Here is a 27,114-nt window from a genome sequence, read left to right on the forward strand (position 1 = left end):
AGGTGCAAGCCTGCACAGGGAGCATCTCAGATCCAGGTTTACGTACCTCAGTTTATCTTACACAGCAGCAGTCATCAGGAACATAACTTAGAAGCATGGTCATTAAAGACTTCTCCAGTCAATGGCAATTCTGTCCACTGTGAACCTCTGTCTGCAGGGGCTTTTTGGTCTCCCCACAGTCCAAAGCCAATTCTCAAGTTAATTGGACCCTAATTCCTCTCCGGTCCTTTCTTAAGGCACTGAATTTACAGCTAACTTGCTTGAAATTGGTTTGTCTTTCCTTCTGGTTTGTGAAAATCAGCAACAGTCTTGTTGGTAGAGGGTGCTGAAGCATGTGAACGTACTTAATTTATGTCAGTCTTTCGACTGTGGACCATATATTCGTCAGAGGAGCTGTGCAGCTACAGTGATGGCAACTGGTATTTAAAACCCAGTACTAGTAAATCACAGCGCATAAAACAAATCTGATATATTACTGCAGCTCAGGAGTGACATTTGACCGCTGTACTATTGCTCTGACACTGAAGTTAGTAATGCAGTTTTGTGCCTTAAAGCAGTCCTGTTCTCCTCAGCAGATCATAACAATTAATTCCTGTTTGGCAAAGAATCAATAAAAATAAGAGAACTTTTAGCAAATTATTTCATACTGTAAACCTGTACAACCAAAGTGTAAGCGCTGACACAGGTGTGGTCAGCAAATCCAGCTTTTAGCAATGTTGTATGAGGTCTGTGGAGGAGCTAGCTGGTCTCTCACGTTCACAGTCTCACAGTTGTTCTACACACAATAAAACATGACTGTGGCTGTGCCTGATGTAGACTTGCATAATCTGCACCATTTGTGATACTTTTCAAAAGATCGAGAGCCAGACCTGGAAAAGGAAATCAGCACCTTCTCGTTAGGTATCAGAGAAGCTCCTTTGAGTGCCTGACCTTAAGAATAGACTTTCAGGATCCGCATTCAGACCCGTCTGGGGGATCTCCCATAGGTGGGGCGAGAAAAGCCTCTCCTGTTCCCGAGGCTGCTCAGCTGGGCAGCAAGATCCCTCTGTCAGCAGCACAGCCTGAGGGCACGGGAGTCCACACCTCGGGTAACAAAGCGAGTACTGAGTCTCAGCCCTTTCTCCCTTTCCCTGTCGTATTCTGTATTACATTAGCATTGGTAAGTTGCCAGACTAAACAGAGAGGTGCCCAGCCAGTATAAGTATCTGCTTTGTTTGTGGCCTCTGAAGAGCTGGTTTTCTAACTGCGGCTCGCAATTTGAGGTACCTGAACTCTCCCCAGCCCCAGGACCTCAACAAATGTCCTTCTACAGCCTAGAACTATAGTCTCAAAATGCCACACATAGGAAATACCTCAGATACCCTACAACCATGCTGCAAGGTCATCCACTAGGTCATACTTTTGCAGTCAAAGTAGTACGTTACTGGTTTTAACTGTGAGGTGCCATCAGTATCTATCACATCACTCCATAATACCAGCTGCATTCTACACCTTACACCTCTGCAATGTGCCTGTTACGAAGCATTTCAAACATCTGCTGCAGATTTTGCGTATAATTGTGCTCTCTTTGTTCTTTTATAACTAGTGTGTGTATTACCTGAAGAAAATGAATACTTATTACTTGATCCTTGACATAGAAAAGATTGGCACTGTAACTGTATCTTATTTTTGTATTCATACTGGGTGCTGTTTCTCATTTACCAAGTTTTCAACAGTACGGACTGAAGGGAAACTTCTCCTTTAAATAGCTCAAAATGAGAGGAATCAAGGCTGTATGTGTCATGGGCCTAAACCCATTTTGACTAATTGAATCAGACTATTTTAGGTATCATTCAAAATTCACGTGTATACTTTTAGCGTTTTTAAGAAAGCTTGATCAGCATTTTCAAGTAAAGAATGTTTTATCTGGCATACCAAAACTTTATTCTAGCTGTGGAAGAAGAATAGCAGTAGGAGGTGTTAAGAGATTTGGAGGGCCTTGAAATGGCCTAAGTTTTAATAGGCTACAGTGAAACTAGAACTTGCCCAATTTAAAACAGATATAACATTGTAACTGTGAAACCAATTCTGTACCAGCCTTGCTTGATCTTTGCCTGGTAAGACATCCTTCAGATGTATTCTGTTTAGCACTTCAGAGTTTTGACAGCAGTTCACATTCAGTGCTTGCAACACCATCAACTGAAAGAATTTCCCAGCGAGCACTCTGAATCCCATCTCCCCTCTCCAGAAGTGTTGCTTCTAACACTGATCCTCAACTGACTTGCAGTAAAAGAATACGAGCAGCAGTAAAGGCTCCCTCTCCCCGAAAGGTGAGAGGGACAAATCCCAATCACCCCCACCATACACTGATTTCCTCCAAAATGGGAAGCACTGATGAATGCCCCCACATGCACATACCTCCACTTGATCATTTGATGGTAATTTGGAAATACCTGCATGCCTTTCCTTGTAGGCAGACACTAGCAAACACCATTTCAGAAGAATCTGGGCCACCAACACTTGCTGGTCCTTCAGGTAGGAGCTAGTCAAACAGGGCAGGGCTATGACTTCCATAGGACAATTGGAGAGTAAATTCATCCCTACATGTATGCAATCTGTCTGTCCATCCCTAAAGGTTTTAGGCAGAATATGACTTGGTTCTGGGATTTCAATTGCAAGATAGGAATAAACTTCTGACGTTACTGAATAGCATATAACACATGGCGTACTAAACGTGTTCAAGTGCCTTCTGAGGGTAGGTATCTAGGCAGCTTACGCTAATGAGGGTTTGTAACCACAGGAAGAAATGACTTCTTAATTTTTCTGTAATTTCTTTTTTCTTTAAAACAACCATAGGCAATGACATGCAAAGAAATGACATATAGCGCAAGACTACGACTGCACAGCTGACCACTTAGAAGGTAGGACATGCACAAGGCGGGATACAAAACTTGCCTGATCATGCATAAAGTTTATGATACAAGCTTCATCACTGCAATCTCAAGTTTTTTAGCTGCAAATGTATCTAAACGTCACCTCCCAGATAATACAATGTAACAAGGGGAATAGTAGGTCATCCACCAAAAGGTAAAACATTAAATGACAATTGTATGGCTTTTTGAAAGACGTACAATACAGTGCAAAAAGCTTTGGAGCTCAAGGCAAGAATAATTAGAAACATTCATGGCATGCATGATGAGGAAAGCCAGACTAGATTATCATAATCATCTCTTTTGACTACAAAATATATGAATCTGCCAGAAATGAAATAGTCCCTATAAAACCATAATGTTCTCCAAAAGGTTTTGCCTATAACATAAAATACCTCTAGTCTTTCTTCTCAAGAAATGCATTCATAAATGTATGATAAAGAAAAAAAAAGTTCTGCTCCTGTTTTGAGCTATAAAGCCTTGCAAATAAACAAAAAATGATACTTAAATTCATAGAGTGATTTCCTTAAAGTAGATGAAGAAAGCAAATAATTTTAAGTAAAGCAGTTTTAATATAATTTGAGGCTACCTGTATTACATAGAATACTGTCCTGTCTTTGATACACACGTATGCTAATGTGTACTTATTGGCACCAGTTTAAATAGGAGTAAGTGAGGAATAAGGCTACTATGGTATGCCATCTCCTTAAGTACTTCCCCGAGATGGCTGCAGTGGCAGTTTTTCCAATTACAGTTCTGTTGCTTAGTGCATTTGGACTATAATTCTGCATATCGCCATTACAGTTTTGAAACACAGAAGAGATTACAAGAGATTGCACTAACAGTCTGACAAAAGCCACTGAAATTCAGAGTTAAGAATGCTGGAAGGTTCACCCACAGGAGAAAAGACAAGTGTAAGTGAATTGTGTTTCCCAGTATGCATTCACATCAAAGAGATTTAAACACAGAATATTTTATAGGGTTGGTTGGTTGTCTTTTAGTATTGCATACTTTACCAGGGTTATCAGCTGACCTGTGACCATGCTATTTAAAACTAATGCAATACTGATATAGGTGAGGACAGACAGAGAAAACATACTAAAAATGCCTACGTTTGTCTAATATGAGCCTATTGTGTCAATTAATGAATTTCAAAAAGAACCCAAAGCCACTTACTATCTTGAGGGAAACAGGGTTATTCTTATCTTGTGCACAAAAGAAATTAATTGGTCTGACTACAATGAGAAATAAAAGTGATTCTCTAACAGTGTGTTTTTAATGAATTATCATATACAGCGCAGATGTATAAACCAGAGCACAACTTCAGCTTCATGCTCTTCACTTCATTTTACTTACCATCAGTTCCTATTTCACTTTTAAGGTCAGTACAAGACTGGAAAAGACACAAGAAAAGACTGAGTATTGAAGAATACTTCTTAAATCATTAGTTGTTTGTCATTTTAATGGTGTTAGACTTTAGCAAATTTATGAGGCATAAACTAGTTAGCTTTACATGTCCAAATATTGTTAGTCTTAGAACACTGCTCATTTGAAGCCTCTGCTCTCCACTCAATTTACAAACTGCCCCTATTTCCTTAGGCTGATGATGTAACTGCCTTATTTGCAGTATCTTGGTCAGGATACAAATACAGTGGGCTCTGCGATGAATTTGCTCTTGGAGGTGGTTGTGTACTAGTAAGTCTTTCAGGATTTCCTGGAGAAGTCTCCCTCCACCTTGGACTTGCCTGCTCCTGAGACACTTCCCACACAGATGGGCACGGGGAGGTAAAATTCATGGTGGATTGTGAGAGGTAGTTCTCCTGAAGACCTTCTTCTTGGAGGCACCTGTTTGAAAGCACTTCTTTTTCTTTGGAGTTTCGCCATTTCATCCTTCGATTCTGAAACCAAATTTTCACCTGTTTGCAAGTTAATAAGAGTTTATTATCATTCTTTTCTTTAAACAACTTTGCCCTAACAAGGTTTTTTTCTCTCCATCCCCTTAGTTTCATGTTCCTTTCTTATTCATTGTTACAGTAGATCCAGTGAAGCTGACTGATGGACATTATCTGAGGATTTTCTCATCACTATTTACTACAGCTTGGCCAAATACTCTCCTTGACTTTCACTACCTCTAACAGGTGATTATTTGGCTTAGACTGGAAAAAGGACAGCCCAGTGGCTAGGGATAGAGCAATTTCCTATAGCAACATCCTTCTAGACAGAAAAGGATTCTCAGAGTAAATTAGCATCGTCATTAACAAAACTAAGTGATATTACTGGTGATGCGAAGCCCTCTATTTAAAAGAGGCTCTAAGAACTACGACTGTCCTATTCACAAACATAACTAAAACTAGCTTATCCATATAGCTTCAAAATGTGTGTTATGACATACGACACAGTAGTGAGGATGTAAAGACATTTTGTCTGCCTGACTACGGTTTTCCAGGAGCTGTCTAGAATCTATGTGCTTTTGAGATAAAATCAATTTTTCAAAAACTTTGAGTTGCAAAGCTTGATCACAAGCATTCAAAGGCATTTATGAAACACTGGCAAAATCTTGGGGAAATATACATCTAGGAACTGGTTTTACATAAAGAGAAGAAATGGTGGGGGGAATCCATCAAATTATTCAGATTGTGTTCTATTTTCCCTTAAATATTTGCATTTATTTCTAGTATTCAGATACTTGATATGAAGACAAAGGGGCTATGCTTTTGAAGGTTTGAGAATCATTGCCTTAGATGGCAGGTACAGTTCCTCCAGCACAACTGGTCAGAAAATTGAAGAAATAACCTTCACAGCAACTGCTCTTCCTTTCACGAGATAAAAAAAACCCAAACCAAAAAATACAGATATCACCAGATCTATCATTAGCATGAAATTATTTTCCTGTAGTGGTAGTCGTTATCTATGTGTCATTCCATTATTTTTTGTTCCCCAAGGCTCTCCTGAATACCAAGAACACAGAAGAAAAATTCAAGGAAATAATTGCAATATTAGGAATTTGACTACATATTGGGAAATTTTTAGGCAGTGCACTGGTGAGCGCAATTGCGCATTTTCATTGAAATAGTTTATCCTGCAGAGATTACAGCTCTGTTCATCACACTGAGAAGCACCACACTCTGCTTCTTGGTTTTATTTATAGTTGCAGTGCTTGCAATAGAGTAAGAGTCATTCAGGTCACAAGGAACCACTCCAGACCACAAGATCTAACCTGTGCAACGTGGAACCAACTGCAAAGTTAGGTCAAATTGTTGAGGGCCTTGCCAAGTTCTGAAAGTCTCCAAGATAAAGATGGTGAGAACTCCCATCACCATTCCCAGGCTCTTCTGCCCCCTAGACAGCTTCTGCCCTACATATCTTAAGCACTTTCACTCCTGCTGCATGCAAAGAAATAAGATTGTACTGTCACTCTCTTTCTGTACTCTTAGAGATCTGCGTCTACTCCAGCACCTTCAGAATCCCACTTGCCACCGGCTACCATGTTCAATTTCTGCTGTTACATGCCCTCACAAACATTTTTTCCAGCTTCTTTCAGGTTTTGTGCTCTTCAAGCCAGGCAGTTTTCCCTTGTTTTTATCTGCAGCTAGGTCAGGCCCCTGAGATTCCAGACTGGGCTACTGCCACTCAGCATTACCACTAACATACTCATTCAGCTAGTACAGCTCACTGGAGGTATTAGAACCTCAGCTAAACTCTAAAGTCCTGCAGTAGGCCGACTCAGACTCATGAAAAATCCCATGAAATGCAAATTGGTAAGTAAAGTGGGAGCATTTTAGAAGGTCAACCTCCAAAAGTTTTCCTTCTAGTTTCTCTCAGCTCCAAGGATCTCTTTCCTTGTGCAGCTAAGTTTCTTTCTGCAGGGATGGTTGCCTGTCTCGTGAGGCAGAATGGTTTCAGAGCAAGTCCTGTTGATTGCATTGCCACTAGCTGTTCACCTGCGAGTGCAAAGGGCGTTCAGAGGAATACAGGAGGGCTCTATGCTCTGCTGTTTTCTGCCTGGATCACTGCCTATCAGGCAGTGGGATGGAGCATAGTTCCTCACCCCAAAGCTCCTGAGGGGGCTCTGTCAGACAGCAAAATGGCAGTTGAAAGTGAAATGCAGAGGTCATGTTTCTCCCACTTTGTGCGAAAATGGAGCAATCAACTTTTGAATGTACACCTTCAGGAATTAAACCAGGAAGCTGCTCAAGCATTCCCTGGTTAAAAATGCCATTGATTTACTGAGGTCTTTGCTCAGTGAAGGAGCTCAGGGCTGCCTCTGTGCTGTTCAATTTTCCTCCTTCAAAGCCATTTTAAAGATTTTTCCTCAAAAAGACAGAAAGTCACAGATGTTCTGTCATTCCTTACCTGAGACTCCTTTAGACCCAGGTTAATGGCCAGTTTCTTCCTGTCTGTTTTACTAATGTACTTCTGCTTCTGAAACATTTTCTCCAAAGCTTTCCTCTGGTCTTCGGAAAAGACAGCTCTTCTTAATATACCTCTCCGGGCTTTGGAGTTAGATTCCTGGGTCAGAAGAGGCAACACACTTTCCTCTCCTAGTAGAAATGGATGAGAATTTCACATAATACCTAACACGTATCAGAGAAATATTAAGTGTCGTTCATTATAATGCTAGCAGACTACTGTCCCACTTTTGATTTGTTGGTGTTATAAGTGTGTCGTAATGCTTCAGTCACGTTCATTAAGGACTTAATCCTCACTTGGATCTAGAGGTGTTGTCAGTGGTCAAGAGTCTCCCCTTGACATGGTAAAAAGTAAATCAGATGAGTTCATAGAGGAACATTAACACAGGGCCCGTGCTACTGAAAAATTCAAATATTGTCAGGAAGAAACTTCTCCACTTTTTCCTTTGCCCGTCATCATCACTGAGTAAACTGCAGTAAGTTTTCCTAGGAGTTTATTTTCTCCTTGTGTGAAATGTAGAACCAGATAAAAGTGGTCTGTAATACTGATTCAAAGAAACTAAATAGGCTTTCTTTAGTTTTGTTTACTAACGAAAGGCTTTCAGCGTGAACTATTTCTCAGAAAATCCCTGCCCATTCACTCACTTATTCTGGAAACCACAGCAATTTCTTTAGTAGAGGATTTGGGGAGTACTTGGACTTACTCCTTTCAGCCTGGTTTCTAATCCTTTGACATCTCATAGCAAGTCCTGGGAGGGCAGTTTTCAATGAGTCCCATCACATCCCCTTGATCCATGCCTAGAGGGAACCCCACCCTGGAAAACAGCCTCAAAGCTGGAGGAGAGTGCCACAGTGGAGAAGTAGAAATGTTCGCATTGTCCCTTCACTGGCCTCGCAAAGAGCACAGAAAACCCACATCCAGATAAATCTCTCACCTTCCTCACACCCACTGAAGCCTAAAGCTATAGTGCTTTTTCCCAAGCTCCCTCTCCCCCTAGAAGGATGGAGCATACAGGGAGCAGTCCCTGGTGAGGCTTGGTATGCCTCCAGCACTCCCAGCTTCCCCAAATGCTCACCCAGGGAGCAGTACCAGAGGCCAGCTGAATAGGGCCTGTCACCAAGCATTGGATGTGACAATTGCATGGGGCAGCTGCAAGCAGGCCAGGAAAGAACTGCACTTTGACTCAGAAAACCGTGCCATGGCTACATACCCGCTGACGCCTATGAACTTTCTGTAGGAGGGCAGCCACGAAGGTGGCTTTAGTTCGTAACGCGTGCAATTCCAGCTCCAAAGGTGCAAGCTGTCCTCCTGTTGTCCACCTTCCCATGTACACGGGCCAAGATTGCTGTCCCGGTTTATAGTTACAGCAGCTGCAAAGGCGTGCTGCTGTTCAATTTCTGTCAAGGATCTGATCATTTTCATATCAAAGCCAGTGGAAAACTCCCCATGTAAAGCAGATTCTCTAAAAGACTGCACGTTTTTGTCGTGAAAAAGTCTATCTACTCTAGTCAGCTCTAACAGTGGAGGGGGATTAAATACATTTGTTCAATAGATACAGTGCTCTTGAAAATACTAATTAAACCCAGATGCAGCTTCAACAAACTGTTCCTTGGGGCTAAACCACATTTCAACTTCTGTATACTATACATATATACACATGGTATGTGTATCTTTAAACACTCACAGAGAAACAAACACAGACATACCAAGGATATTGTAGAACCATGTATGTATAATGATGAGAAACTAAAGTGTATATGTGTATGTCTTGCAAAGTTGACTAAATACTTTTGTGGTGCTTGTGTGACTGGTTTGATATTACATACATTACCCCTGTATCCTGCCTCCAGCTGTGACCGCTAGAGGAAGAATATCAGAAACTGAGCAAGCATATAGCGATCCTTTCCTAAAATACACTGCCACTGTGAAACATTACTGATTTAAGGACCATTGCATTCTGCTAGACATGCCTTTCTTGAATTTTTCTACACTTTAAGATCATCTTTATATTTGCCCCTCATAACAGACTGCAGCAGAAAGTAATTGTTATGATTTAAAATGTTACAATATAAATAAGTCTAAATTTATACAGATGTATTTCAATTTTCAAAATTGTATCTGAGATCAGATAGAAAAATCATAACCTACCAGTTACTGTCCTGATATTTATTACCCAGTGAGACACAGTCAGACTCAAGCCAAACCAAAATAAACTATCTGCAGAACAAAAGTCAAAATGCCACAATGGAGGCAAAGGGCAAGCCAGGTTCCTATTTCTGAGGAGTGCATGGCCCCCTCACAACCCCCACCTCAAGCTCTCATCCTGTCCACGAAGTTGGAGGCAAACACTGGCCCTTCTTCCTCAAGCATGTTTTCTCTCCTTCTTGCTCAAATTTGGTGAATTTAGGTACCTTTTTCCAGGTAGCCTCTGAGTAGTTTCTGATGAATCATCAGCCATTCTCAAGTTTACTGGAAGGTACAGTCTGACAGCAGAAGAGCTGGTACCTTCTCTCATCCCCACTGCGGGATGAGAGATACCAGCGAGGAAGAGGCGTAACAGGGCTGGTCCTTGCCTCCTGGCCTCTGTTCCACAATGGAGTTGTCAGGCAAGGACAGAGGACGCCAGATTATGTGACCCCTTAAAATTTGTCTTGCCTGGCTGGTTGTTAACAGTCAATTGGCAAAGAAACAACCTCCCGCTGGAGCCCCAAGGTGCCAATTAATTCCCATACAGGCAGTATGCAGGGTACAGCTCAACACCTGTGTTACACTAACTTAATAGTGGAAAATCTACACACTCTAAGGCACAGTATGTGACTGATTTTAAAGGATTAACTAAACAAAATTTAATGATGAGCAGAATGCTCACAAGCTTTAGCGAACAGCTGCTGGGTCAAAAAATTTGAAACGTGTGTTTGGGATAATGAATACTCACCCCCAATTCACCAGCCTAGAGAATTTTTTTAAGAATACCGCATATTCCAAAATGCATTCTGACTGCACACACAAAACCTAAATTTCGGTTTGTGGATTAAAGGATTTTTCAGCACGGTGGGATAGGCAGTCGTTCATACATTTCAACAATTGCATCAAAATGAAATAAGGCAGTTTGCAGCCTGTTGCTCTGAATGTGCATCAAAAGGTTCAGTGTTCTGCTGACATAAATGTGAATCTGTTACTAACTATTTCCTATGTTGCTGGTTTGATTTTTGTTTTGCTGCGGGTTTTTTTTAAGTCTTTCCTTTGTATCCTAATATATAGTGATAAATGTCCTCTTAATCTGTGGAACAATCTTCATTTGCCTTCATGGCAGAGACCACCTTGAAGGAGCAAGTAAAAGCTTTAGTCATGGTTTCCATTTTTTCATTTGAATTCAATACATTCTAGTTAAATGGACAATTAATAGGTCACTTCCAAAATAGTAGTGTATCAGTCCTGGTTAATAAACAATCCCCACAGTTGATAATGGGCCTATGTATTCAGCAAGTCCCTGTATACACTCAGCTCATCCACTAAATCCCTTTTCAGGTAGACAGGGTTATATGGGAAGATGAGCTAGAATGAGTCTATAAAAGTCAGTTTCATTCACTGCTTTATTTTTCAGTCAAGTGCTTTAAATGGTGTCCAGAAAATCTCTTGGAATGTGAGACAGGAGAAAAGACTGGCACATAGAGTATTGCTTTATGGCCATACAAAAGGGCAACTGACCCTTGCCCAGGCCTTTTCAATGTGAAATGGTTCCTAAAGTTCATCTGCACAGTGAAAAATTGTGGTGAGGTCGCGTGTGGATGAGTAAAGTGAAAGTGGTGATTGGTCATGGTGCTGTCAGCCATTGTGGGAGAGCCGGGGCCATGTAAAACGCTCTGTGGGAAAGTGTCAGCCCCCTAAAGAGGTGCTCAGAAACTTGCAGCTCATTAAACTGCCAGCATTTGCTGCCTCACTTGTCAAGAATCATTCAACTTAGCAACTGCCCTCCTGAAACATTCATAAAACGCATGCACATAGTCAGGAAGGGTTTGAATGCAACTGTGATAAAAAAGTATATGCTAGAGCATGCATAAGCTCCAATTTTCATTTGGATTTGACACGCGAGTTGTACTTTTTCTCTGCGTTGCAGGACGAGGACATGCTTCTTCTGTTTGTATTCCTGAGCCATAAACATGTAAAATCATGAATATCCATTCTTATGCCATGGCACACAAACTTCCCAATCATGGTTAAATTTAGATTTGGATTAAATAGAAGTGCATTCCAGGTCTTAATCCTGAATCTATAGTGTATACTGGCCAAAATTCTCTTCAACGTACTTCTTCAATTTTTTTACATCATAATTAAAAAAGAAAAACAAATTAAACATGTGCATGCATTTGACTGCTACAAAAAGAATGACTGTTTTATTTAAATAATGCTAGGGCTTCCTGAATCATAATTTATCCCTAACAGACATTAAAATGCAGCATCCATTTTAAGATCTTTCAGCTCTTTTCTTATTTGCAAATGTTTATTGACACAGATTTTTAAAAGAGTTACTGATTTTAAAGAATCTTTTCTAGCACACTGAAAACAAGCAGCCTTCCTAGGTTAGCTCTGTCTGGGTGTCTCAATGCCATTAGAAAGCTCTCACAATTGCTCAGTGTACTTAAGTTTGATAAATCTTTGGAAACCCTCTGAATAGGATTGCTGTGATTTTACTAAGGAATTAGCTGCTGCCATTGCATCACCAATTAGTTTTCCAGAACACATTAAATCCTGCTGCTTTGGTTTACAGAATAACTCAAGCATTACTGATGAAGCATAAAAACTTACTTGGAAAAGCAGTGGGGGATGCAGGGTGCTGACAGGACCCACCGCAGCATGCTGAGTAGAATGGCGGGGCTCGGAGAAAAAAGTGTTTGGAAAGAGCTGCAAAGAAAGCATAGATCTAATTGATTATCCATTGAGCTTAGGTGATATTCATAACAACAGTCCTCCAAAAAGTCAGTGTGTAAAGTCCTGCCCCACAAGTTCTTTTTCCTTTTTTTCAAGATGGTGATATTTTTAAGGCAAACAATGATAAACCAAGTAATTGCTCTTTAATTTAGCAAGGTTATTTTACATGGGTAGCTTAACTATAACATGCAAAACTCTCAATCCATTTATCATAAGAATGCAGCTCTGCAGATTTGAAGTTTATTTCTGTAATTGCTATAATTATGGGGTTCTTTTCCTAAATATTGAGATTGAATGCATTGTTTTAAGGATACATTGTTGAAATAATGAGTCTAATGCATTTGAATAAGTTATTTTAAATAACTCTAGTAAGCATGATATCCTAGAAAAACAGAATCTAAAAGTTAATCCTGTCTCTTCTACTTGTACTCCAATGCTGTTATTAGTACTCAAACCAATAAGGTCTCCAATAAGTAAGAAACCTTTATGAATAAATTCTATAAAATGCAATGAGACAATCCAGCTGAGCTCTATAGGCACAAACTACAGGGCCTGATTCTGCTATCCTGACAGTAAACTCACTCTTGCTGGGAAAGTGCTCTAAATTTAAATAAACCACTTGCTGAAGAAGGCTCTGCTTAATACAATAAAAAATTGCAAAATCAACCCACAGAATTAGGTAATATTTGGTAAAATTTCTATAGAATTTTTTGAACCAATGAATCAAAAGTCTCTGTTATGTCTAAAAAGCGCTTCCAAATCTTGGAAAGGTCTTCACTGTCTAATAATCCCTTAAATTTTTCTATAAAGCTCATGGGCTTTTCTGTTAATCTTAATTACCTTTTAATTTCTGCACATACTCGTCAGCTATGAAACTTGGAATATCTTTTTCTTTTGAAAATAGATACATCATGCTTGCTAGAACTGTAGGCTAATAGAATGTGATCAGCATCAAAACATTTATGTCACTTTCCTGTTTTGGTTTAGGAAGAAAATACACAGCTCTAGACCCTGTACTGAAGTTTGTCCAAATCTCTAGAAATAACCTAATCAATTAAAAAGAAGTAACTGCATACTTAGATAAAAAAAATTAAGAAATCAACAATCAGGAAAAATGATAAATAGATAAACGTATATAAGCCTTGTTGCTGATTTTTAAAGGTTTTTCAACTGGAACTAAAAATAAATATCACTCAAAATTAGGTTCCTGAGTATATATTATGACACCCTCATAAGTTTTCTGACCATTAAATCTGCTGATCTCCCAAAGCAATGAACTATTGCTGTAGAAGCCTAACTCTAAGCATTTTTTAAATATTTACCTCCATTTTTTATCTGAATTTATACAACCTTAGGTGAAAATTTCTTCAACTGTAATTACAAGTTGATAAGCGTTTTACTGCTAGAGCTCTTCATTGACACTTTGCTATTTCTAATGAAATATAAATATACTCCAAGAGGAACTAATTGCCTACATTTGAGGTGCATGCTTGCAAAACATTTACAAAAAGGAATGATTTACATCAGGCATTAGCAGTCTAAAGCTTCTCTTCCACACAAGACCATCAAATGTGGACCTGTGTCCTAAGGAGCTTAAAACAGGCAAGAATGTACAGCCAAACATTACCTATCACATGTATCCAAGGGGCTTCAATGCAATTGGTCGGGTGTACAAGTTGGAAAGGAATTGACTAACTGAAGAAACACAGGAGATGGAGAAGGTATACCTGCCAGATAATCTCAGCCATCCTCCTGAACATGAGAACTTGTTCTTGACAGTATCTTTCATCTGCTGCAAATGTTTTATCTGTTGCAGTTCCCAAACTCCCAGGTGAAGAGCTTTTCCTTCCTTCCTTGGGAGCCACACTCCTCATGCCGTTATCAAGTTTCCCTTACAGTCAGGTAAAACTTTCCACCGCTGAAAACACAACTTAGTATACAGAAGGTGCCACACTCAATTCCTTTGCTTCCTTTTCATACACCTCAAATACTCCTTGGCTGCTGTAATGCCCTATTCCCTTTAATCACTGCTCCAGCACCTTACTCATGCCATACGATTTTTGTCAAGACATGGTGGCCTGTCCTGGATGTTTCCTGTTATGGTTTCTTAACTCTCCCCAGTTCCTTCCTCTTTTTGATAATGTGGTGATCATACGTGATACAGCCATGAGATACCTGGATAAATCAGAATTGAATAAGCTACTGCTTCAGAGAGATAGCACGTTCCTGCAAATAAAGATAGAGGAAAAGGAAAGGATAGGTTTTCTCCATTCACCAAATCTCTCAACAAGCAAGCTGCAAGCATAAAGGTCAGGAGCCAGATCAGGGTCAAAACTTGAGACATTTTGCTTAAGGAAACTCCAAACAAGCTACATATTTCCATGTATATTGCTAGCAATGATTTAACACTAGCACAGCACCATGATGCAGACAGTAGAGATCTTGGCACTAATTCTGCTCAAGTAAATGAAAATCATGCTTCTGACTTTACTGGGCATTTTACTTAATTCCCTCAACCAACTGCTGTCTTTTCTGCCTGCATAGCACATATCCCTTTAAGGCAGAACACTTGTTTAAGAAATAACATACGGATGATATCCTCATATAACTCTGAACCAAGTGGTTCCCGAAACCATTTCTCAAGACTGATTTATTCTAGATCCTGTGGAATAAACAATGGCATTATGTCTCCCTAAGCCTACTGTAATGCATCTGTCTAGTTTATAAACTTCTTTAATGTGCTCCAACTACACTAAATGCACAAGTGAATTGTAGCTTAAGTATATGAAACCACATCCCCAGGTCACGTCTAGTGAAGCTGGTGCACTCAAACCAATGTGTAGCAGTTACACCAGTAAAAAAATCTGGCATAATAATACAGGGGTGCTCAACTCTACCTTGAGAGCTCTATGTAGAGAAAAATGTTAATGCTTCAAGCTAACACATCCAAGTATATATTTTATCTTTGATAGAAAAAGCAGAGACTATTCGTCGCATTAAATGGTTTCCACTGTCTGCGTGAAACTGCATTAACAGAATGAAAATTGCTCAGAGAAAAATGATACATCTAATCTAACGTATATGTATTTCAGAATTATACTGTGATTGTACCTGTAAGAATGACAGAATAGCTATCAGTGCCGAAGACAATGTACAGAAAGCATTGCCAATGCTTTTATTTCCTGTTCACATGTATCATGGCCAGTCTACCAATATTTGTTGGTCAAGCGACCTGAAGCAAACATCGTTTGCTGTTCACATAAGGGTGAAAATTGCTGAACATGTCAGAATATTAATTCTGTATTTATTGGCCAGAATGAAGTACACAGTAACCAAAAGGTAGCTGCTGCTTCCAGCCATGTGGAGTACGCATTAACCAGGGGCCAAATCCTAATAATTTGTATTCAAGATACTTAATTCTTTTTCTGCTTTGCATTCATATTTCATAAAACCAGAGATTGTGTGGAATTAAGTGTTTCACAAGAGTCAAGACTGTACAGGTTTAGCTTCACAGATCCATGAAAATGAAATATCAGAGTACGGTATAAGTGCTTCTTGGCACTCCAAAAATTGTACTATATACTTTAAAAGAAAATTTATCAGGTCGTAAATATAAAAGGATGAAATATCTAAAATTAAATAAATTATTTATTTTTTCACAAAAGATAAATTCTTTTGACACTGTTGCTACATGCAAAATTTTAGTAATAATGCTCATTTACATTCAGCTTTGTGAATAAAAAGCATTTTACAAACAGACAATAGAATGATATTAAACATGCAAATGGACCTCAAGCCCATCTCGTGCTTAAAACTCAGAGATTAGTTCAGATACTGATATTTTGAAGTATACCGACAGCTCTGAAGATATTCTAAATTCAAAAGCCCTCCCATACTAAAAAGTCATGCTGACAGTGGGACCAGAAGTTTTCCTTCCAACTATCCACCATTTTGAGAGCAAGGTTCCTCAGTACAATTCAGTTCAAATGGATATGTAATTTTAAAATGGCTTATTATTAAAGACGCTGTTTGCTTTTCCTAATCCCAGTCTTGTGAAGTGACTCAGGAAATAGTGTAGACCATTAGCCAGCAAGAAAGAGGGAACAGGTGAAGAAAAAATGGCTATTGAGGAAAAGTAAACTGATGGTAAACTTCTGGTATGACCCATACACAGCTCCTTCACTGTACATGCTGTTCGTTTGCTGGGTTTTTTTAAAGCTCACTGATAAAAATGTGGTATAAACCTGTGAAGAGAGCTGAAACACTTCCAAAGAATGATTCAGAAAGCTGCCTAGAGCCGGCTAACAAGAAACAGTAAGCACAGGAACAGACAGACCTCAAGCTGCATGAGCCCTTTAATTCTCCAAGTATTGCTATGCCCACATGAACTGCTTTCCACAGTGATGCCCAGGCTCCAGCCCCGGCAGGAGAATTAAAAATATCATCAGTAAAATGATCCCATTTCACCTGAGAACCTTGGATGGTTTGTGCCCATGAAGTGGGCACAAGTAAACTGCAGTTTCCTACCTACGCTCATTCTTGGCAATGACTAAAGCACGCTTTTGCAAAGCTGCAGGAAAGTTTCATGTCATGAAGAGCTCCCTGCAAATAGGCCAGCAGCAGCTCTGCCAGGTTAGTGGTCTAGCTGAGCCACATGGCACCACTTCTGCTCCTGAACCACAAGCCCTGGGCCTCACAATGAACCATGGCTCTGTCCCCAGCAGCTACTGTGTTTAGAGTGCAATGTTCCAGCAGCAGTTGTGCACCCCCAAAGCATTTCAGCCAGCTGAAGGGGAGCACCTGGCCATGAGAAGGAAGCAACCGCCACTGCAATATTCCACCAAAGGCAGTCACAACCACATGGACCTGGCAAAACTTACTGCAAGAGCCCGTGGTACAGCATCCATCAGAGCTGGCTTTCCTGCACTCCCAAAGCCACTGTCTATTTGCTTCCCATTCATTCCTGTAAAACACGACTGCATGAATGCTCAAAGGAAGTCAAGCCAAAAGGCAGACCAGAGCAGCATACACAGATCAGTTTTAAAATATTGGCAAACGTTCATAAAATGGGTTTTGAAGTTCTAAATATATATTTTTAAATCCTACACAAAAGGCAGATGTGAGAAGTGGGCTTGCATTTTTATGTTGGGTCTCGGTGGGGCTTTCAAAAATTAGCAGAGTAGTCGCAACAAAAAGGGCTTGAAACGTGCCAACAGCATGATCATCGTTTTCTTCCATCTATAGCAATGTAGTAGCTGACAGAGTCACACTGCGGATTAGCTAAGATCACGTGAATCACTATCAATTTTCAGAAGCATCACTCACATGGCTTATTATTAGGGCATGAGTTGCTGTACACATCTTTCTCCACCTCAAGAAAGATGGGTGCCTCAGCCTGGTGACAATGCATGCTCACATTTCACCTCTGTGACAACCCAAAGCAACAACCAAACCCCACACCATTTGCCAAAGGCTCCATGGGTCTCCTGGTGTCAGCAGTAAAGGTGGCTTCCACCCTCTCCATGCCTTGTACACAGCCTTGCTATTGAGAAGAAAGATGGGGATCTGGAAAGCTGTGGATTTACCAGCTTTGCCTCCAGCTTTGTCCTCCTTCAAGATGCCCACGCATGAGTGTGCCCCAGCACTTTCTGCTTACCAGTTCTTGTCAAAAGGGGCATTACTGTCACTTCTCTGTCTAAAACTTCAGTGTGTTGTCTAAGCTCCTTGTCTGGGCCTCCTGCACAGTCAATGAGAAGAGATAATTAGCTCTATATAATGATTCATCACCTTAAAATAGACGTCTAAGAAGATAGGTTGTGTCATCTTCTGGAGGCGTCTCTCTGTATTGACTATGGATTAGACAGGGTATTTAGACAACTAGATTAGACAAGACACCTACTTTTTATTAAACAGCTGAACTACTGTGACATTCTTCTTATCCTTCATAGGTAACGTCAAAAGAATACAATCATCTGTTCAGCCATAAAGACTTTGTAAAAAAATGATAAAAGTCAGCCATAAAAGAACTAAAATTATTTTCCTTGATTTTCAACATATTACAATTTGTTTAGAAATAATTTCCTCAAGCAAGGCAAAATTAGGGTCATATGCTGCAAGAGGCAATTCACTGGTTCTTCATTGCTGCAGCCTGAATTCGAAATCATATGATAGGCCAAAATGCACAATTATTCCAGCGGTATGCACTGATTAGCTAAAATTTCCTACCTGGACCAGTCTTTACTTGTTGCAGTATTGCCAGCTCCAGCCAGACAAAAGTCTAAAGATCAGCTAAACATTAGAATTAAAAAATAACAAACAGTGAATTGTTTTTCCTACTTTTTCTTAAACACGTGATGTTTTTAGCCTTTTTACATTTGTACAAGGAAATACTTTTTCAAGGTGAAATTCAAGATATTCACGAGATTCCACGGGTGGGGACTTTAATGAACAACACCAACTTGTCCAAGAGGAGGAGGTAAAAACCTCAACATACATACAAAATACCTCAAGAGAATTATGTGTTATAACTTCAGAAAAAGGTAGCCTCTCAAGGGAAATTTTCATAAGCTTTTCAGCATAAAGCAAAGGCCACTTCTCTGACATCATGACTCACCTCAAAGAAACACAGCCCAGGTTAGTGAAAATATTTAGGTGCTTAACTTTATAAGGATCAAGGTCTACATATCCGACATTTGAAACAGCCTCCTACTACTTTATATACCTGCACTTGTTTTCATTTTGAAAAAATTACCTTCCCAATTCCGCTATGGGTCATGATAGACCACAAAAGTACCATTTAGAAAAATCAGAGTAAGAGTTATTTTGCAGAGCTGCATTATACAAGAACACATAACACCTTTGGTGGGCAATGGAGGCAGAGAACTTGCCTTCCAAAATTCAGGGGAATTTGTTAATACAAAAAAATCACAGTACAATGAAACCTGAAATCTACACTCGAGAACTTGCCTGATGACATTATTCCTTATCACATTCATGTGTTTTCTAAAAACATGAAGAATATACTACAAGATTTCAGAAGACCAGTTCATTCTGCAATACAAAATACATTTTACAGAAGTTAGTGAATTAACTCCAGGGTTTCCCCTTGGTGAATTGCTTTTCTGAAAACCCTACCACTTGTCTTCCTAGTGCGGCTCTGAGATTTTCTGGCAGTGCTTAAATCTTCCTAAGGACCAAACTTGGGATCCTCTTCCTTTCTCAGAGATGGCACAGCAAGAGTCTCCAGAGGCAAGAGCACTGCCCAGCCAATGCTCATATTCCCTGCTGAGCCCAGACTGCCAGACTGGTGGCTCAGTCAGAGAGTAGCTGGCACTAGTCTAGCTCTGGCAACCTTACAATGAGGACAAAGATTTGTCCTTTAAAAAGCCATTTTGCAGCCACTTTTAAGGTATGCTAGGCACCTCAAACCGATTCTATTAAATGACTCACAAAGTTAACTGGAAGCAGGAAAAGATACTCACAGAAACTTCTCTGCCTCCAAAGACAAACTTTAAAAACAGGTGAAGGTGTCTTGGTGCTCCTGGCAATGAGGGCATAAGAAAAGATGTCAAGTAGATCTCCCCACCCTGAAGAAACTTTCTATCCCCAGAGAACACCAACAAAACAGGAAAATCCTGAGGCTTGTTAGTCAACTTGTTGCCTGAGTGAGGGTAGCACTTTCCAGAGGCTAGTGCAAGCCTAGTGGGAGCCGAGAGAAAACGCTTGGCTCTTTCCTGCCTTTTATTTTACTGAAAGTTAGTGTTACATGTCACTTGAGGACACACTGTGGCTGCCAGTTGGTTTGAAATCAATAATTAATAAGCATTTATTCACTGAGAGGGTCCAAAATGAAGGGAAAAAAAATCACTTAATTTCAGTAATTCAAGTATCTCCCGGTTGTCATAAAGAAACACAAGAGATTTTACTAAAAATGGGCAATAAGGTATATTGATTAAAATAACTGTTGCAGGATAGAATTGCTGTCATCACCCGAGGGGGAAAAAACTGACCCGGGTCCAAAGACTTAGCCTGCAGAGGAAGGCTTGGTTTTCCTTCCCTGCAATGCTACTGTTTTTTCTGTATTACCTTAGGCAAGTCACCTCACTTCGTTTTGCTCCAGCTCCTCCTCTATGTAGTAGAAATCTCTCCTATCTCACTGGCACACTGTGATGATAAATGTATTAAGATGTAAAGTACTCAAATATTACAGAAAGAAAAGCTACATCTGTATCACAGAATGGGTGTTTATTATTATAAGTCCAATTTATGTTCATGACATACTTGTTCTAATTGCTTTCTTTTGTGTTATATGTACTGTACCTTATTCTGCTCTATTGTATTCTTACGCTTTAGGCAAAAATCCTGTAAACTTAATTTTTCAGCAAGTTTTGCAGTGGAAGTATCTCACTGTTACATTTATTTGTTTCATTGCACTTTTCATTTTCCTTTCTCTGTTAATCTATCAAAATTCCAAGATTAAAGCAGAAAGCCAGATTCTTGCCACGTATGACCATATTCATGGTCATACCACTAATGACCATATTCAGGCTGCAAAGCACTTACTGTCATCCTCCTCCAGGGCAAATTACTTGAGAAGAGCAGAGATTTTTCAGAAGATCATTCCAGGTAGCAGAGTAACTTCACATTTCTCAAGGAGGTCACTCTGACCTGTTCTCAGCCAATATTTCTGGAAACCAAGCCATGAGGAAAGATGTGGACTGGATCTCTTTAAAGCACCTGTGCTACAACAGACTGCACCTCAGCATCCTCCAGGTAACTTTCCTATGTCAGAAAATACTGAGGAAAACTGGTCAAGTCTTCTAATTTATCCAGAAGATAATGATAGGACCGGAGTACAAGGAGAGGGACTAAATCCCAGATTAGCAAGCAGAAATTGAGGACTTCCTCCATGCTTAAGAGTCCGTTAGTTTGCTGAGAACTTTCATCTGGAGCTTCCCTCATCCTTTAAGAGGCAGTGCAAGTATAAACTGCATAGCTGTAATATGTTTCACTGGGAAACGCTGCTTTACAACGATGCATTTTTAAAAGTTTTTAGCCAGGAAGAACACAGTCCAGGCATCCAGTGTTTAAAAAGCAGAACCAGATTCTGCACTGCTTTACCTAGGCAGGGCTACAAATACACACTGTATGCAAAGTTCTCACAAAGCAGAAGCCAGCATTATGCATTTATTTCATCAAGGCAAAAGGTCTTAAAAGAGAAGAATCAGGCCCATAGTGCACAGGTTAAGAGAAATTCAGTTCAGCTAGACAGAAACACAGTGTCTACCACACCTGCTGAAGGTGGTGGGCCCAGTTCAGCATTCCACCATCAGCACCAGGGCTTCAGAGCAAGGTGCAAGAAAGCCTGCGGGAATCTGGCAGGCATACCATTGCAGAAGGCAAGTGAGTTTATCATATAGCAATAATGCTCATTCTGCTTTTCCTTCTTAAGTTTTATGTAACATGCTGCTTCTGCATGCGGTTGTACTCTTAAGTCAAAATAAACTAAATTCATTTAAAAAACCTATGATTTGATTACATTTCATTTTTTAAAACTGGTGTAACAATGGAAAGTGATGATTTTAATATTTTACAGACAACATAAAGATATTTATTTCAAGCCCACTCATTAGATGATGTATCTTGGATGGGACACTTTCTGAGTAGTTGTTCAGTTTTTCATTTCAGATAATTTTGGAGAACTCAAAATACACATGCAGATAAGCTCTTGATATAGTCAAACTAAATCTTTTGAAACCTGTAAATTATGGGAATGGAAACTTGCTGATAAAACTCTGCTGCTGAGGAGTTACAAAGGGAAAAGCTACCATGACGAGATGGACCAGATCAAGAGTGACATCCTACCTGGTGTCCTTTGCCGCCATGGCTAAGAGTTTTCCAGTTTACAGAAAGAATACAGGATTTCGCTCTTTAGCACTTTTAGGGAGTGTTAAAAGGTACCCTAAAATGGAGCGCTTTCTTCATGTCTTTCCTTGGTAGGTGCTGTGGATACATGTTGGTTTTGGAACTGTAAAAAGGTTCAGCTTATTCAGTTCAGTCCCTGGTGTGATTTTATATTCCCTCCTTTCTGAGAACTTTTGGTGACCTCACCAGAATTTGGGACTACATGAGCAATACAGATTACTGATTCCAAAAAACCTGATATTTTGTCAATTGTCTTTTCTGTAGCATTTTTTCTTTTTTACTTTAAAACCCCTGGATTATGCCAAGCTAGTTTGTTACAGCACTTTTAGTCCCTGCATGATTTATAAAGCACTCGCTAGTTCAGAAGGATTAAAAAAACATTTTGCTTTATCATGTTCAATAGTCTTATTAAAGACTTAGACCAAGATTTTCCAAAATGCCATGTGATTTAGGGGCTCCAAATAGGAAAGAGTTTATTCCTCAAATAACTCACAAAAACCAGTGAATAGTCACAATAATCAGTAAATTAAAAAACCCTACTTAGTACGAATTCCTTAGTTAAAATACCTTCATTAGTCGCTGAAGGCTAAAATTCTTATTCTGAAAAACACTCTTTTGCCCTATCACTGCATAAACAAAAAACATAACACACAGCCTGACCACCCCAGCCCTATTCACAAATGCAAGTGTCCAGTCTGAATGGTTCCCCCAGCGTACACCTACGCTAGAGAGAAGAGACTCCTTAGAAACCACAAAATCTGGCTTAGCAGGACAGTTCCAATCTAATTTACATTTATCAAAGTTCAGACACCCAAGAGCCCTTGACACTTGAAGACATGTAAGTCAGATCAGAATCAACAGATCCCTGTTAGAATATATACATCTTTGTGGTACATCTTCTACATTTGCAGGAGACTTTTTTTCTGAGTGTATAATGCATAAGGAAACCTAGTATTTCTCACTGCCCAAATATAAGAGCCTGGTGCTTTTGCCCAGAGCTCCCACTGAAATCCCTGGGAGCTGTGGGATCAGAAGAAATGTAGGATCAGACTCCAAATCACTAGGCAGACCTGCCACACTTTCCTAAATTCACGAGTACCACTGTAGGCTAATCAAAGAAAGAACTAATCCTGGAAGCAAGCATTTGAAAAACTCAGCATTCAGGAACTTCTGTAATACTTACAGAAAGTTTACCTATAGCAACGAGTCCTGAGGCATGTGCAGTCTTCCCTTTTACATGCGCTCTGTACACATAAACGTAGCATTTTCTACAGCTTTTTGGGGGGGCAAGGGGAAAGAATATGCACCTAATTCCAGAAAGATGATACTTGTCCTGTTTCCTGGCCTAACCTATAGTTGGTTAAAATAAACATGTTTAAATAACTGATACGCTTAAGATAACACTTAGGGGCAGCTGAGGTCTGGAATGTTCAGAAATGTTAACATACGCTTCTTTGACTCTCTCCTACCTACCTTTAAAGTACATCATGCTAAAGGATCAAAAACTGGTTTGGATTTTGCAGAACAGTTTGTAGGATTTAACTGAAGTAAAATTATGCTTGAAAAGAAAACAACTGTTATTCTGTTTCTAAAACGAGCCTTTTGGTTTCACACCTCAAAGACTTACTTCAATAAATACGATTCTGCTTGTCTGAATTTCATTTCAAGTACACTTAAAACTGCATGATCATAAATAAAAATTCTGAAAACACCACACAAGACTGAAATAAACTGATATATTACAACGGAGAGGCAAAATGCAATCTAGACGGTGAGTCTAATACCTAATCTTATGAATTAACTTTGAATTCAACTTAATCAGTTCCACGGCTGACAGAAGCACGCATTCCTAAAAATACTTTAAAACGTCGTTCGTGCCCAGACAAAACATATTTACGTGAAAATCGGCACATCCGAGAAACAAAACCTATTTTGTAGAACTATTCGTTTCCAGTTCAATGACACAGCTTACTGCGGGCCTGTTCCAACAGAAAATCGCAGCCACCCCCCGCGACAGCAAACACCGTGGGCAGCCCGGCACAAGGCACACGTCTCCCACCACCCAGTTTTTACTTTAACGCCGGACCGAATGGCTATTACTGACCTTTTACACAGCTTTAAAGCTCTTTTTTTTTTTTTTCCGCCCCTGGTTTTGTCAAAACTTCCAGAAAATTGCCTGCTTTGCTTGAATTAATTTTCTTTTTGGTAGGAAGAGCCCGGCCCTTCAGCCCTTGCTGCCCCCAGGGACGGGGCACTTGAGGAGGGGGCTGCTGCCTCCCGACCTATCGCTGCCGCAGGGGACGGGACCGCTCGCCTTTCTCCCAAAACTAGGACTTTCAACCCTCCCCGGAGCGCCTGTTGGCGGTGAAGCTCTTTTACCACCCCCTCAGGCTGCGAAGAACGAGCAGACCCGAAAGCACAAGGCTTTGCCGCGCTCGCTACACCCACACAGGTGCGCCGGCCCGCGCGGTTTACAGCCGCCGTCCGCCTGCCCTCACCACCGGCCCCTCGCCCGCTCCTCGGGGTCCCTTCGCCGAGCAGCAGGGCGAGACCCCGCTCCGGAGCCCCGCCGGCAGCACCCCTCCTCCTCCGCCGCCGGGAGGACTCCCCGGCCGTACGGCACCCTGCGGGGCACGGCGGCCCGCCGCTGCCACCTCCGGGCTGGTCGGAGCGGCTGGCAGGAGGGCAGCGGCCGCCTCTCTCCCCGCCGGCGTCCCCTCTCTCCTCACGAAGCCCCTTCTCGTCCCGACTCCCCGGCGGCGGGACGCGGGGAAGGGGCCGGCGCTCACCTGTGGCTGCCGGCGGGAAGACGCCGCCTCTCTCCGCCGCCGGAGCCCGCGCTGGCAGGCGGCCGCCGTCCGCCGCGGAGGGGTTAAGCACTTGAAAAGCCCATCTTGTCGGGTAGGGACCCCCTGAGGGGCTGATTTGTTCCGCCGCGGGGCACAGCTTGAGGGGGACGGGGCTGGCGGGGAGGGGACGGAGCTGGGCAGGGCTCGGCGGCGCCCCGGCCCGCAGCAAGTTCTCGATGAGGAAACTTTTGCCCAGGTTGCCGAAGCCCGGCGCCGCCGGCAGGTTGAGGAGAGCCGAGGAGCCCACCAGGTCCCAGTACAGGGCGCTGGGCAGCATAGCGAGGGTTTTTACCGCCCCCCCCCCCCCGCCTCGCCCTGCCCAGCCCACCCCAGCCCGGCCGCCGCGGCCCCTCACTGGGCTGGGACGGGGCGCCGGGCTACGGGGCCGGGCGGGCTTACGGGGGCGGCTCCCCGAGGGCTGAGGGAAAAAAGCGAGCGGAGAGCTCGGCGGGGCTGTCCGTGGAGACGCGGCGCTCCTCTTCGCCGGGCTGGAAGGTGTGTCCAAGCGCATTCATTATGTCAGCCGCGGACGCGGGGGGAGTGATGGACGCGGCCAACAATGCCGCCTTGCCCGGCAGACCCCCCCGCCTGCCGCTTGGGGGGGGGGGGGGGGGGTAAGGGCGGGAAGCTGAGCCGGTCCTGGCGCGGGGGTGGCTTGTCCCGCTTTACCCGCCCGGGCCCGCCGCCATGTCGGGAGGCCGGGGGCGCCCCCTCAGGGGGCGCCCCCGGCCTCCCGACATGGCGGCGGGCCCGCGCCTCCCGCTGAGGGGCTGCACCTGTGTGGAGGGGAAGGGAACGGCCTCTGGCCTCCGTCCCGGCGGGGAGGTGGCTCCGGTGCTCGCCGCGGCGAGATCATGTTGACCTAACGATCCCATGAGGTAATGGGAAGATAGGCATTAGCTCACTCCCTCCGGGCACTTTTATCTGGCCCTTTTTTTTTTTCCGCCTTAGTGACTGCCCCCCCCCACCCACTGGATTTTCAACATTTGTCTTAATAAATCTGATTAAGATCAGCGCGGCGCTGTTAATCATGTTTTCCTCGAGATGTGGGACGGTGCTTTCTGTGGGCATAAACATGCTCTGGCAGGGGTGGCTCTGTCCGTTTCCACTTCCTTGCCTGTATTCTTTCTTACTTTCTTACAAACCAAGTAATGTGGCAAAGATGTCTCATTTTCCAGTTCAAACACACATGCAGAAAGTTCAAATCGGATGCTGTTCCCAAAGATGTGAAAGCGTCTCCCCGTTTTGCAGAGGGATCCTTTTATTTCAAAGCAGCCGTTCACCAGTCTGATGTCAGGGATGTTCCCTGCAAAATCCTCTGGAGCAGGTGTGTCCCTTATTTTTGTAAAGCAGTAGGGGCGTAACCCCTTGGGCTTGAGGGTACTTCATAGCTAAAACCAGATGGAGAAGTGGAATCATCCATGTCCTCAGACAGCAAATGGGAAGGATGGTTTAACTGCTGCGGTACTAAGTAATACCTTGGGAGATGTGAATTAAGCATGTGGATGTCCCAAGCTTTGCTTCATGTCCTTGGGTAGATTGGCCCTGCCAGAGTTTGGGCACTTACTCCGCTGGCACCAAGATGTTGTTACCTGTGGTGAATGGGAACCTAAGTTGATAAGGATGCTTCATGCTAGGGGCCTGTGTAGTCTGACCTGTCCTCAGCAGTGGCTGAAACTGTGAAGAAGAATAAAACCAAGATGAGTGTGCCTGATAGTTTTGCCTTGATACACTCCCATTCTCTAACTGTTCTCAGCTTAAAGGATTTCCACAGCTTAAACACCTGCATTTACAGATCTGAAGGCCCTCATCTTTGTAAACTCAAGGTATTAATGCAAGTATTTTTCCTGTGAGTGTTTTGAGACTGGAGTTGCCTCTTGCCATAGACAATGACAGAATCCAGCCTGGTGGATCCCAGAGTACATCTGAAGGTAATATGCATCGTAATATTAAGATGCAGAAATATATATTTATCATGTTTCTAAGGGAAAGAAGCGAGTCTTCCCAGGAGGGCACCTGCTTTTGAGCAAGTAGCTGCCTTTCTAATTACCCCTCATAAATTTCTTCACACTTAAGGATTTATTCTGTCTTTC

At 41.9% G+C, this 27,114-nt stretch overlaps 1 protein-coding gene across 1 annotated transcript; it reads right to left on the bottom strand.

Moving 5' to 3' along the window:
- Positions 1-4,166: 4,166 nt before the first annotated feature.
- DBX2 (developing brain homeobox 2) lies at positions 4,167-25,604 on the bottom strand. Its single transcript, XM_069802232.1, has 4 exons — positions 24,962-25,604; positions 12,126-12,221; positions 7,263-7,450; positions 4,167-4,825 (listed from the first exon to the last, which is right to left on the bottom strand). The coding sequence occupies exons 1-4, from the start codon at positions 25,530-25,532 to the stop codon at positions 4,505-4,507; spliced, it is 1,176 nt and encodes a 391-aa protein (XP_069658333.1). The 5' UTR covers positions 25,533-25,604; the 3' UTR covers positions 4,167-4,504.
- Positions 25,605-27,114: the final 1,510 nt, after the last annotated feature.

Source organism: Haliaeetus albicilla, chromosome 14 (genome assembly GCF_947461875.1).
Source record: "Haliaeetus albicilla chromosome 14, bHalAlb1.1, whole genome shotgun sequence".
Lineage (NCBI taxonomy): Eukaryota > Metazoa > Chordata > Aves > Accipitriformes > Accipitridae > Haliaeetus > Haliaeetus albicilla.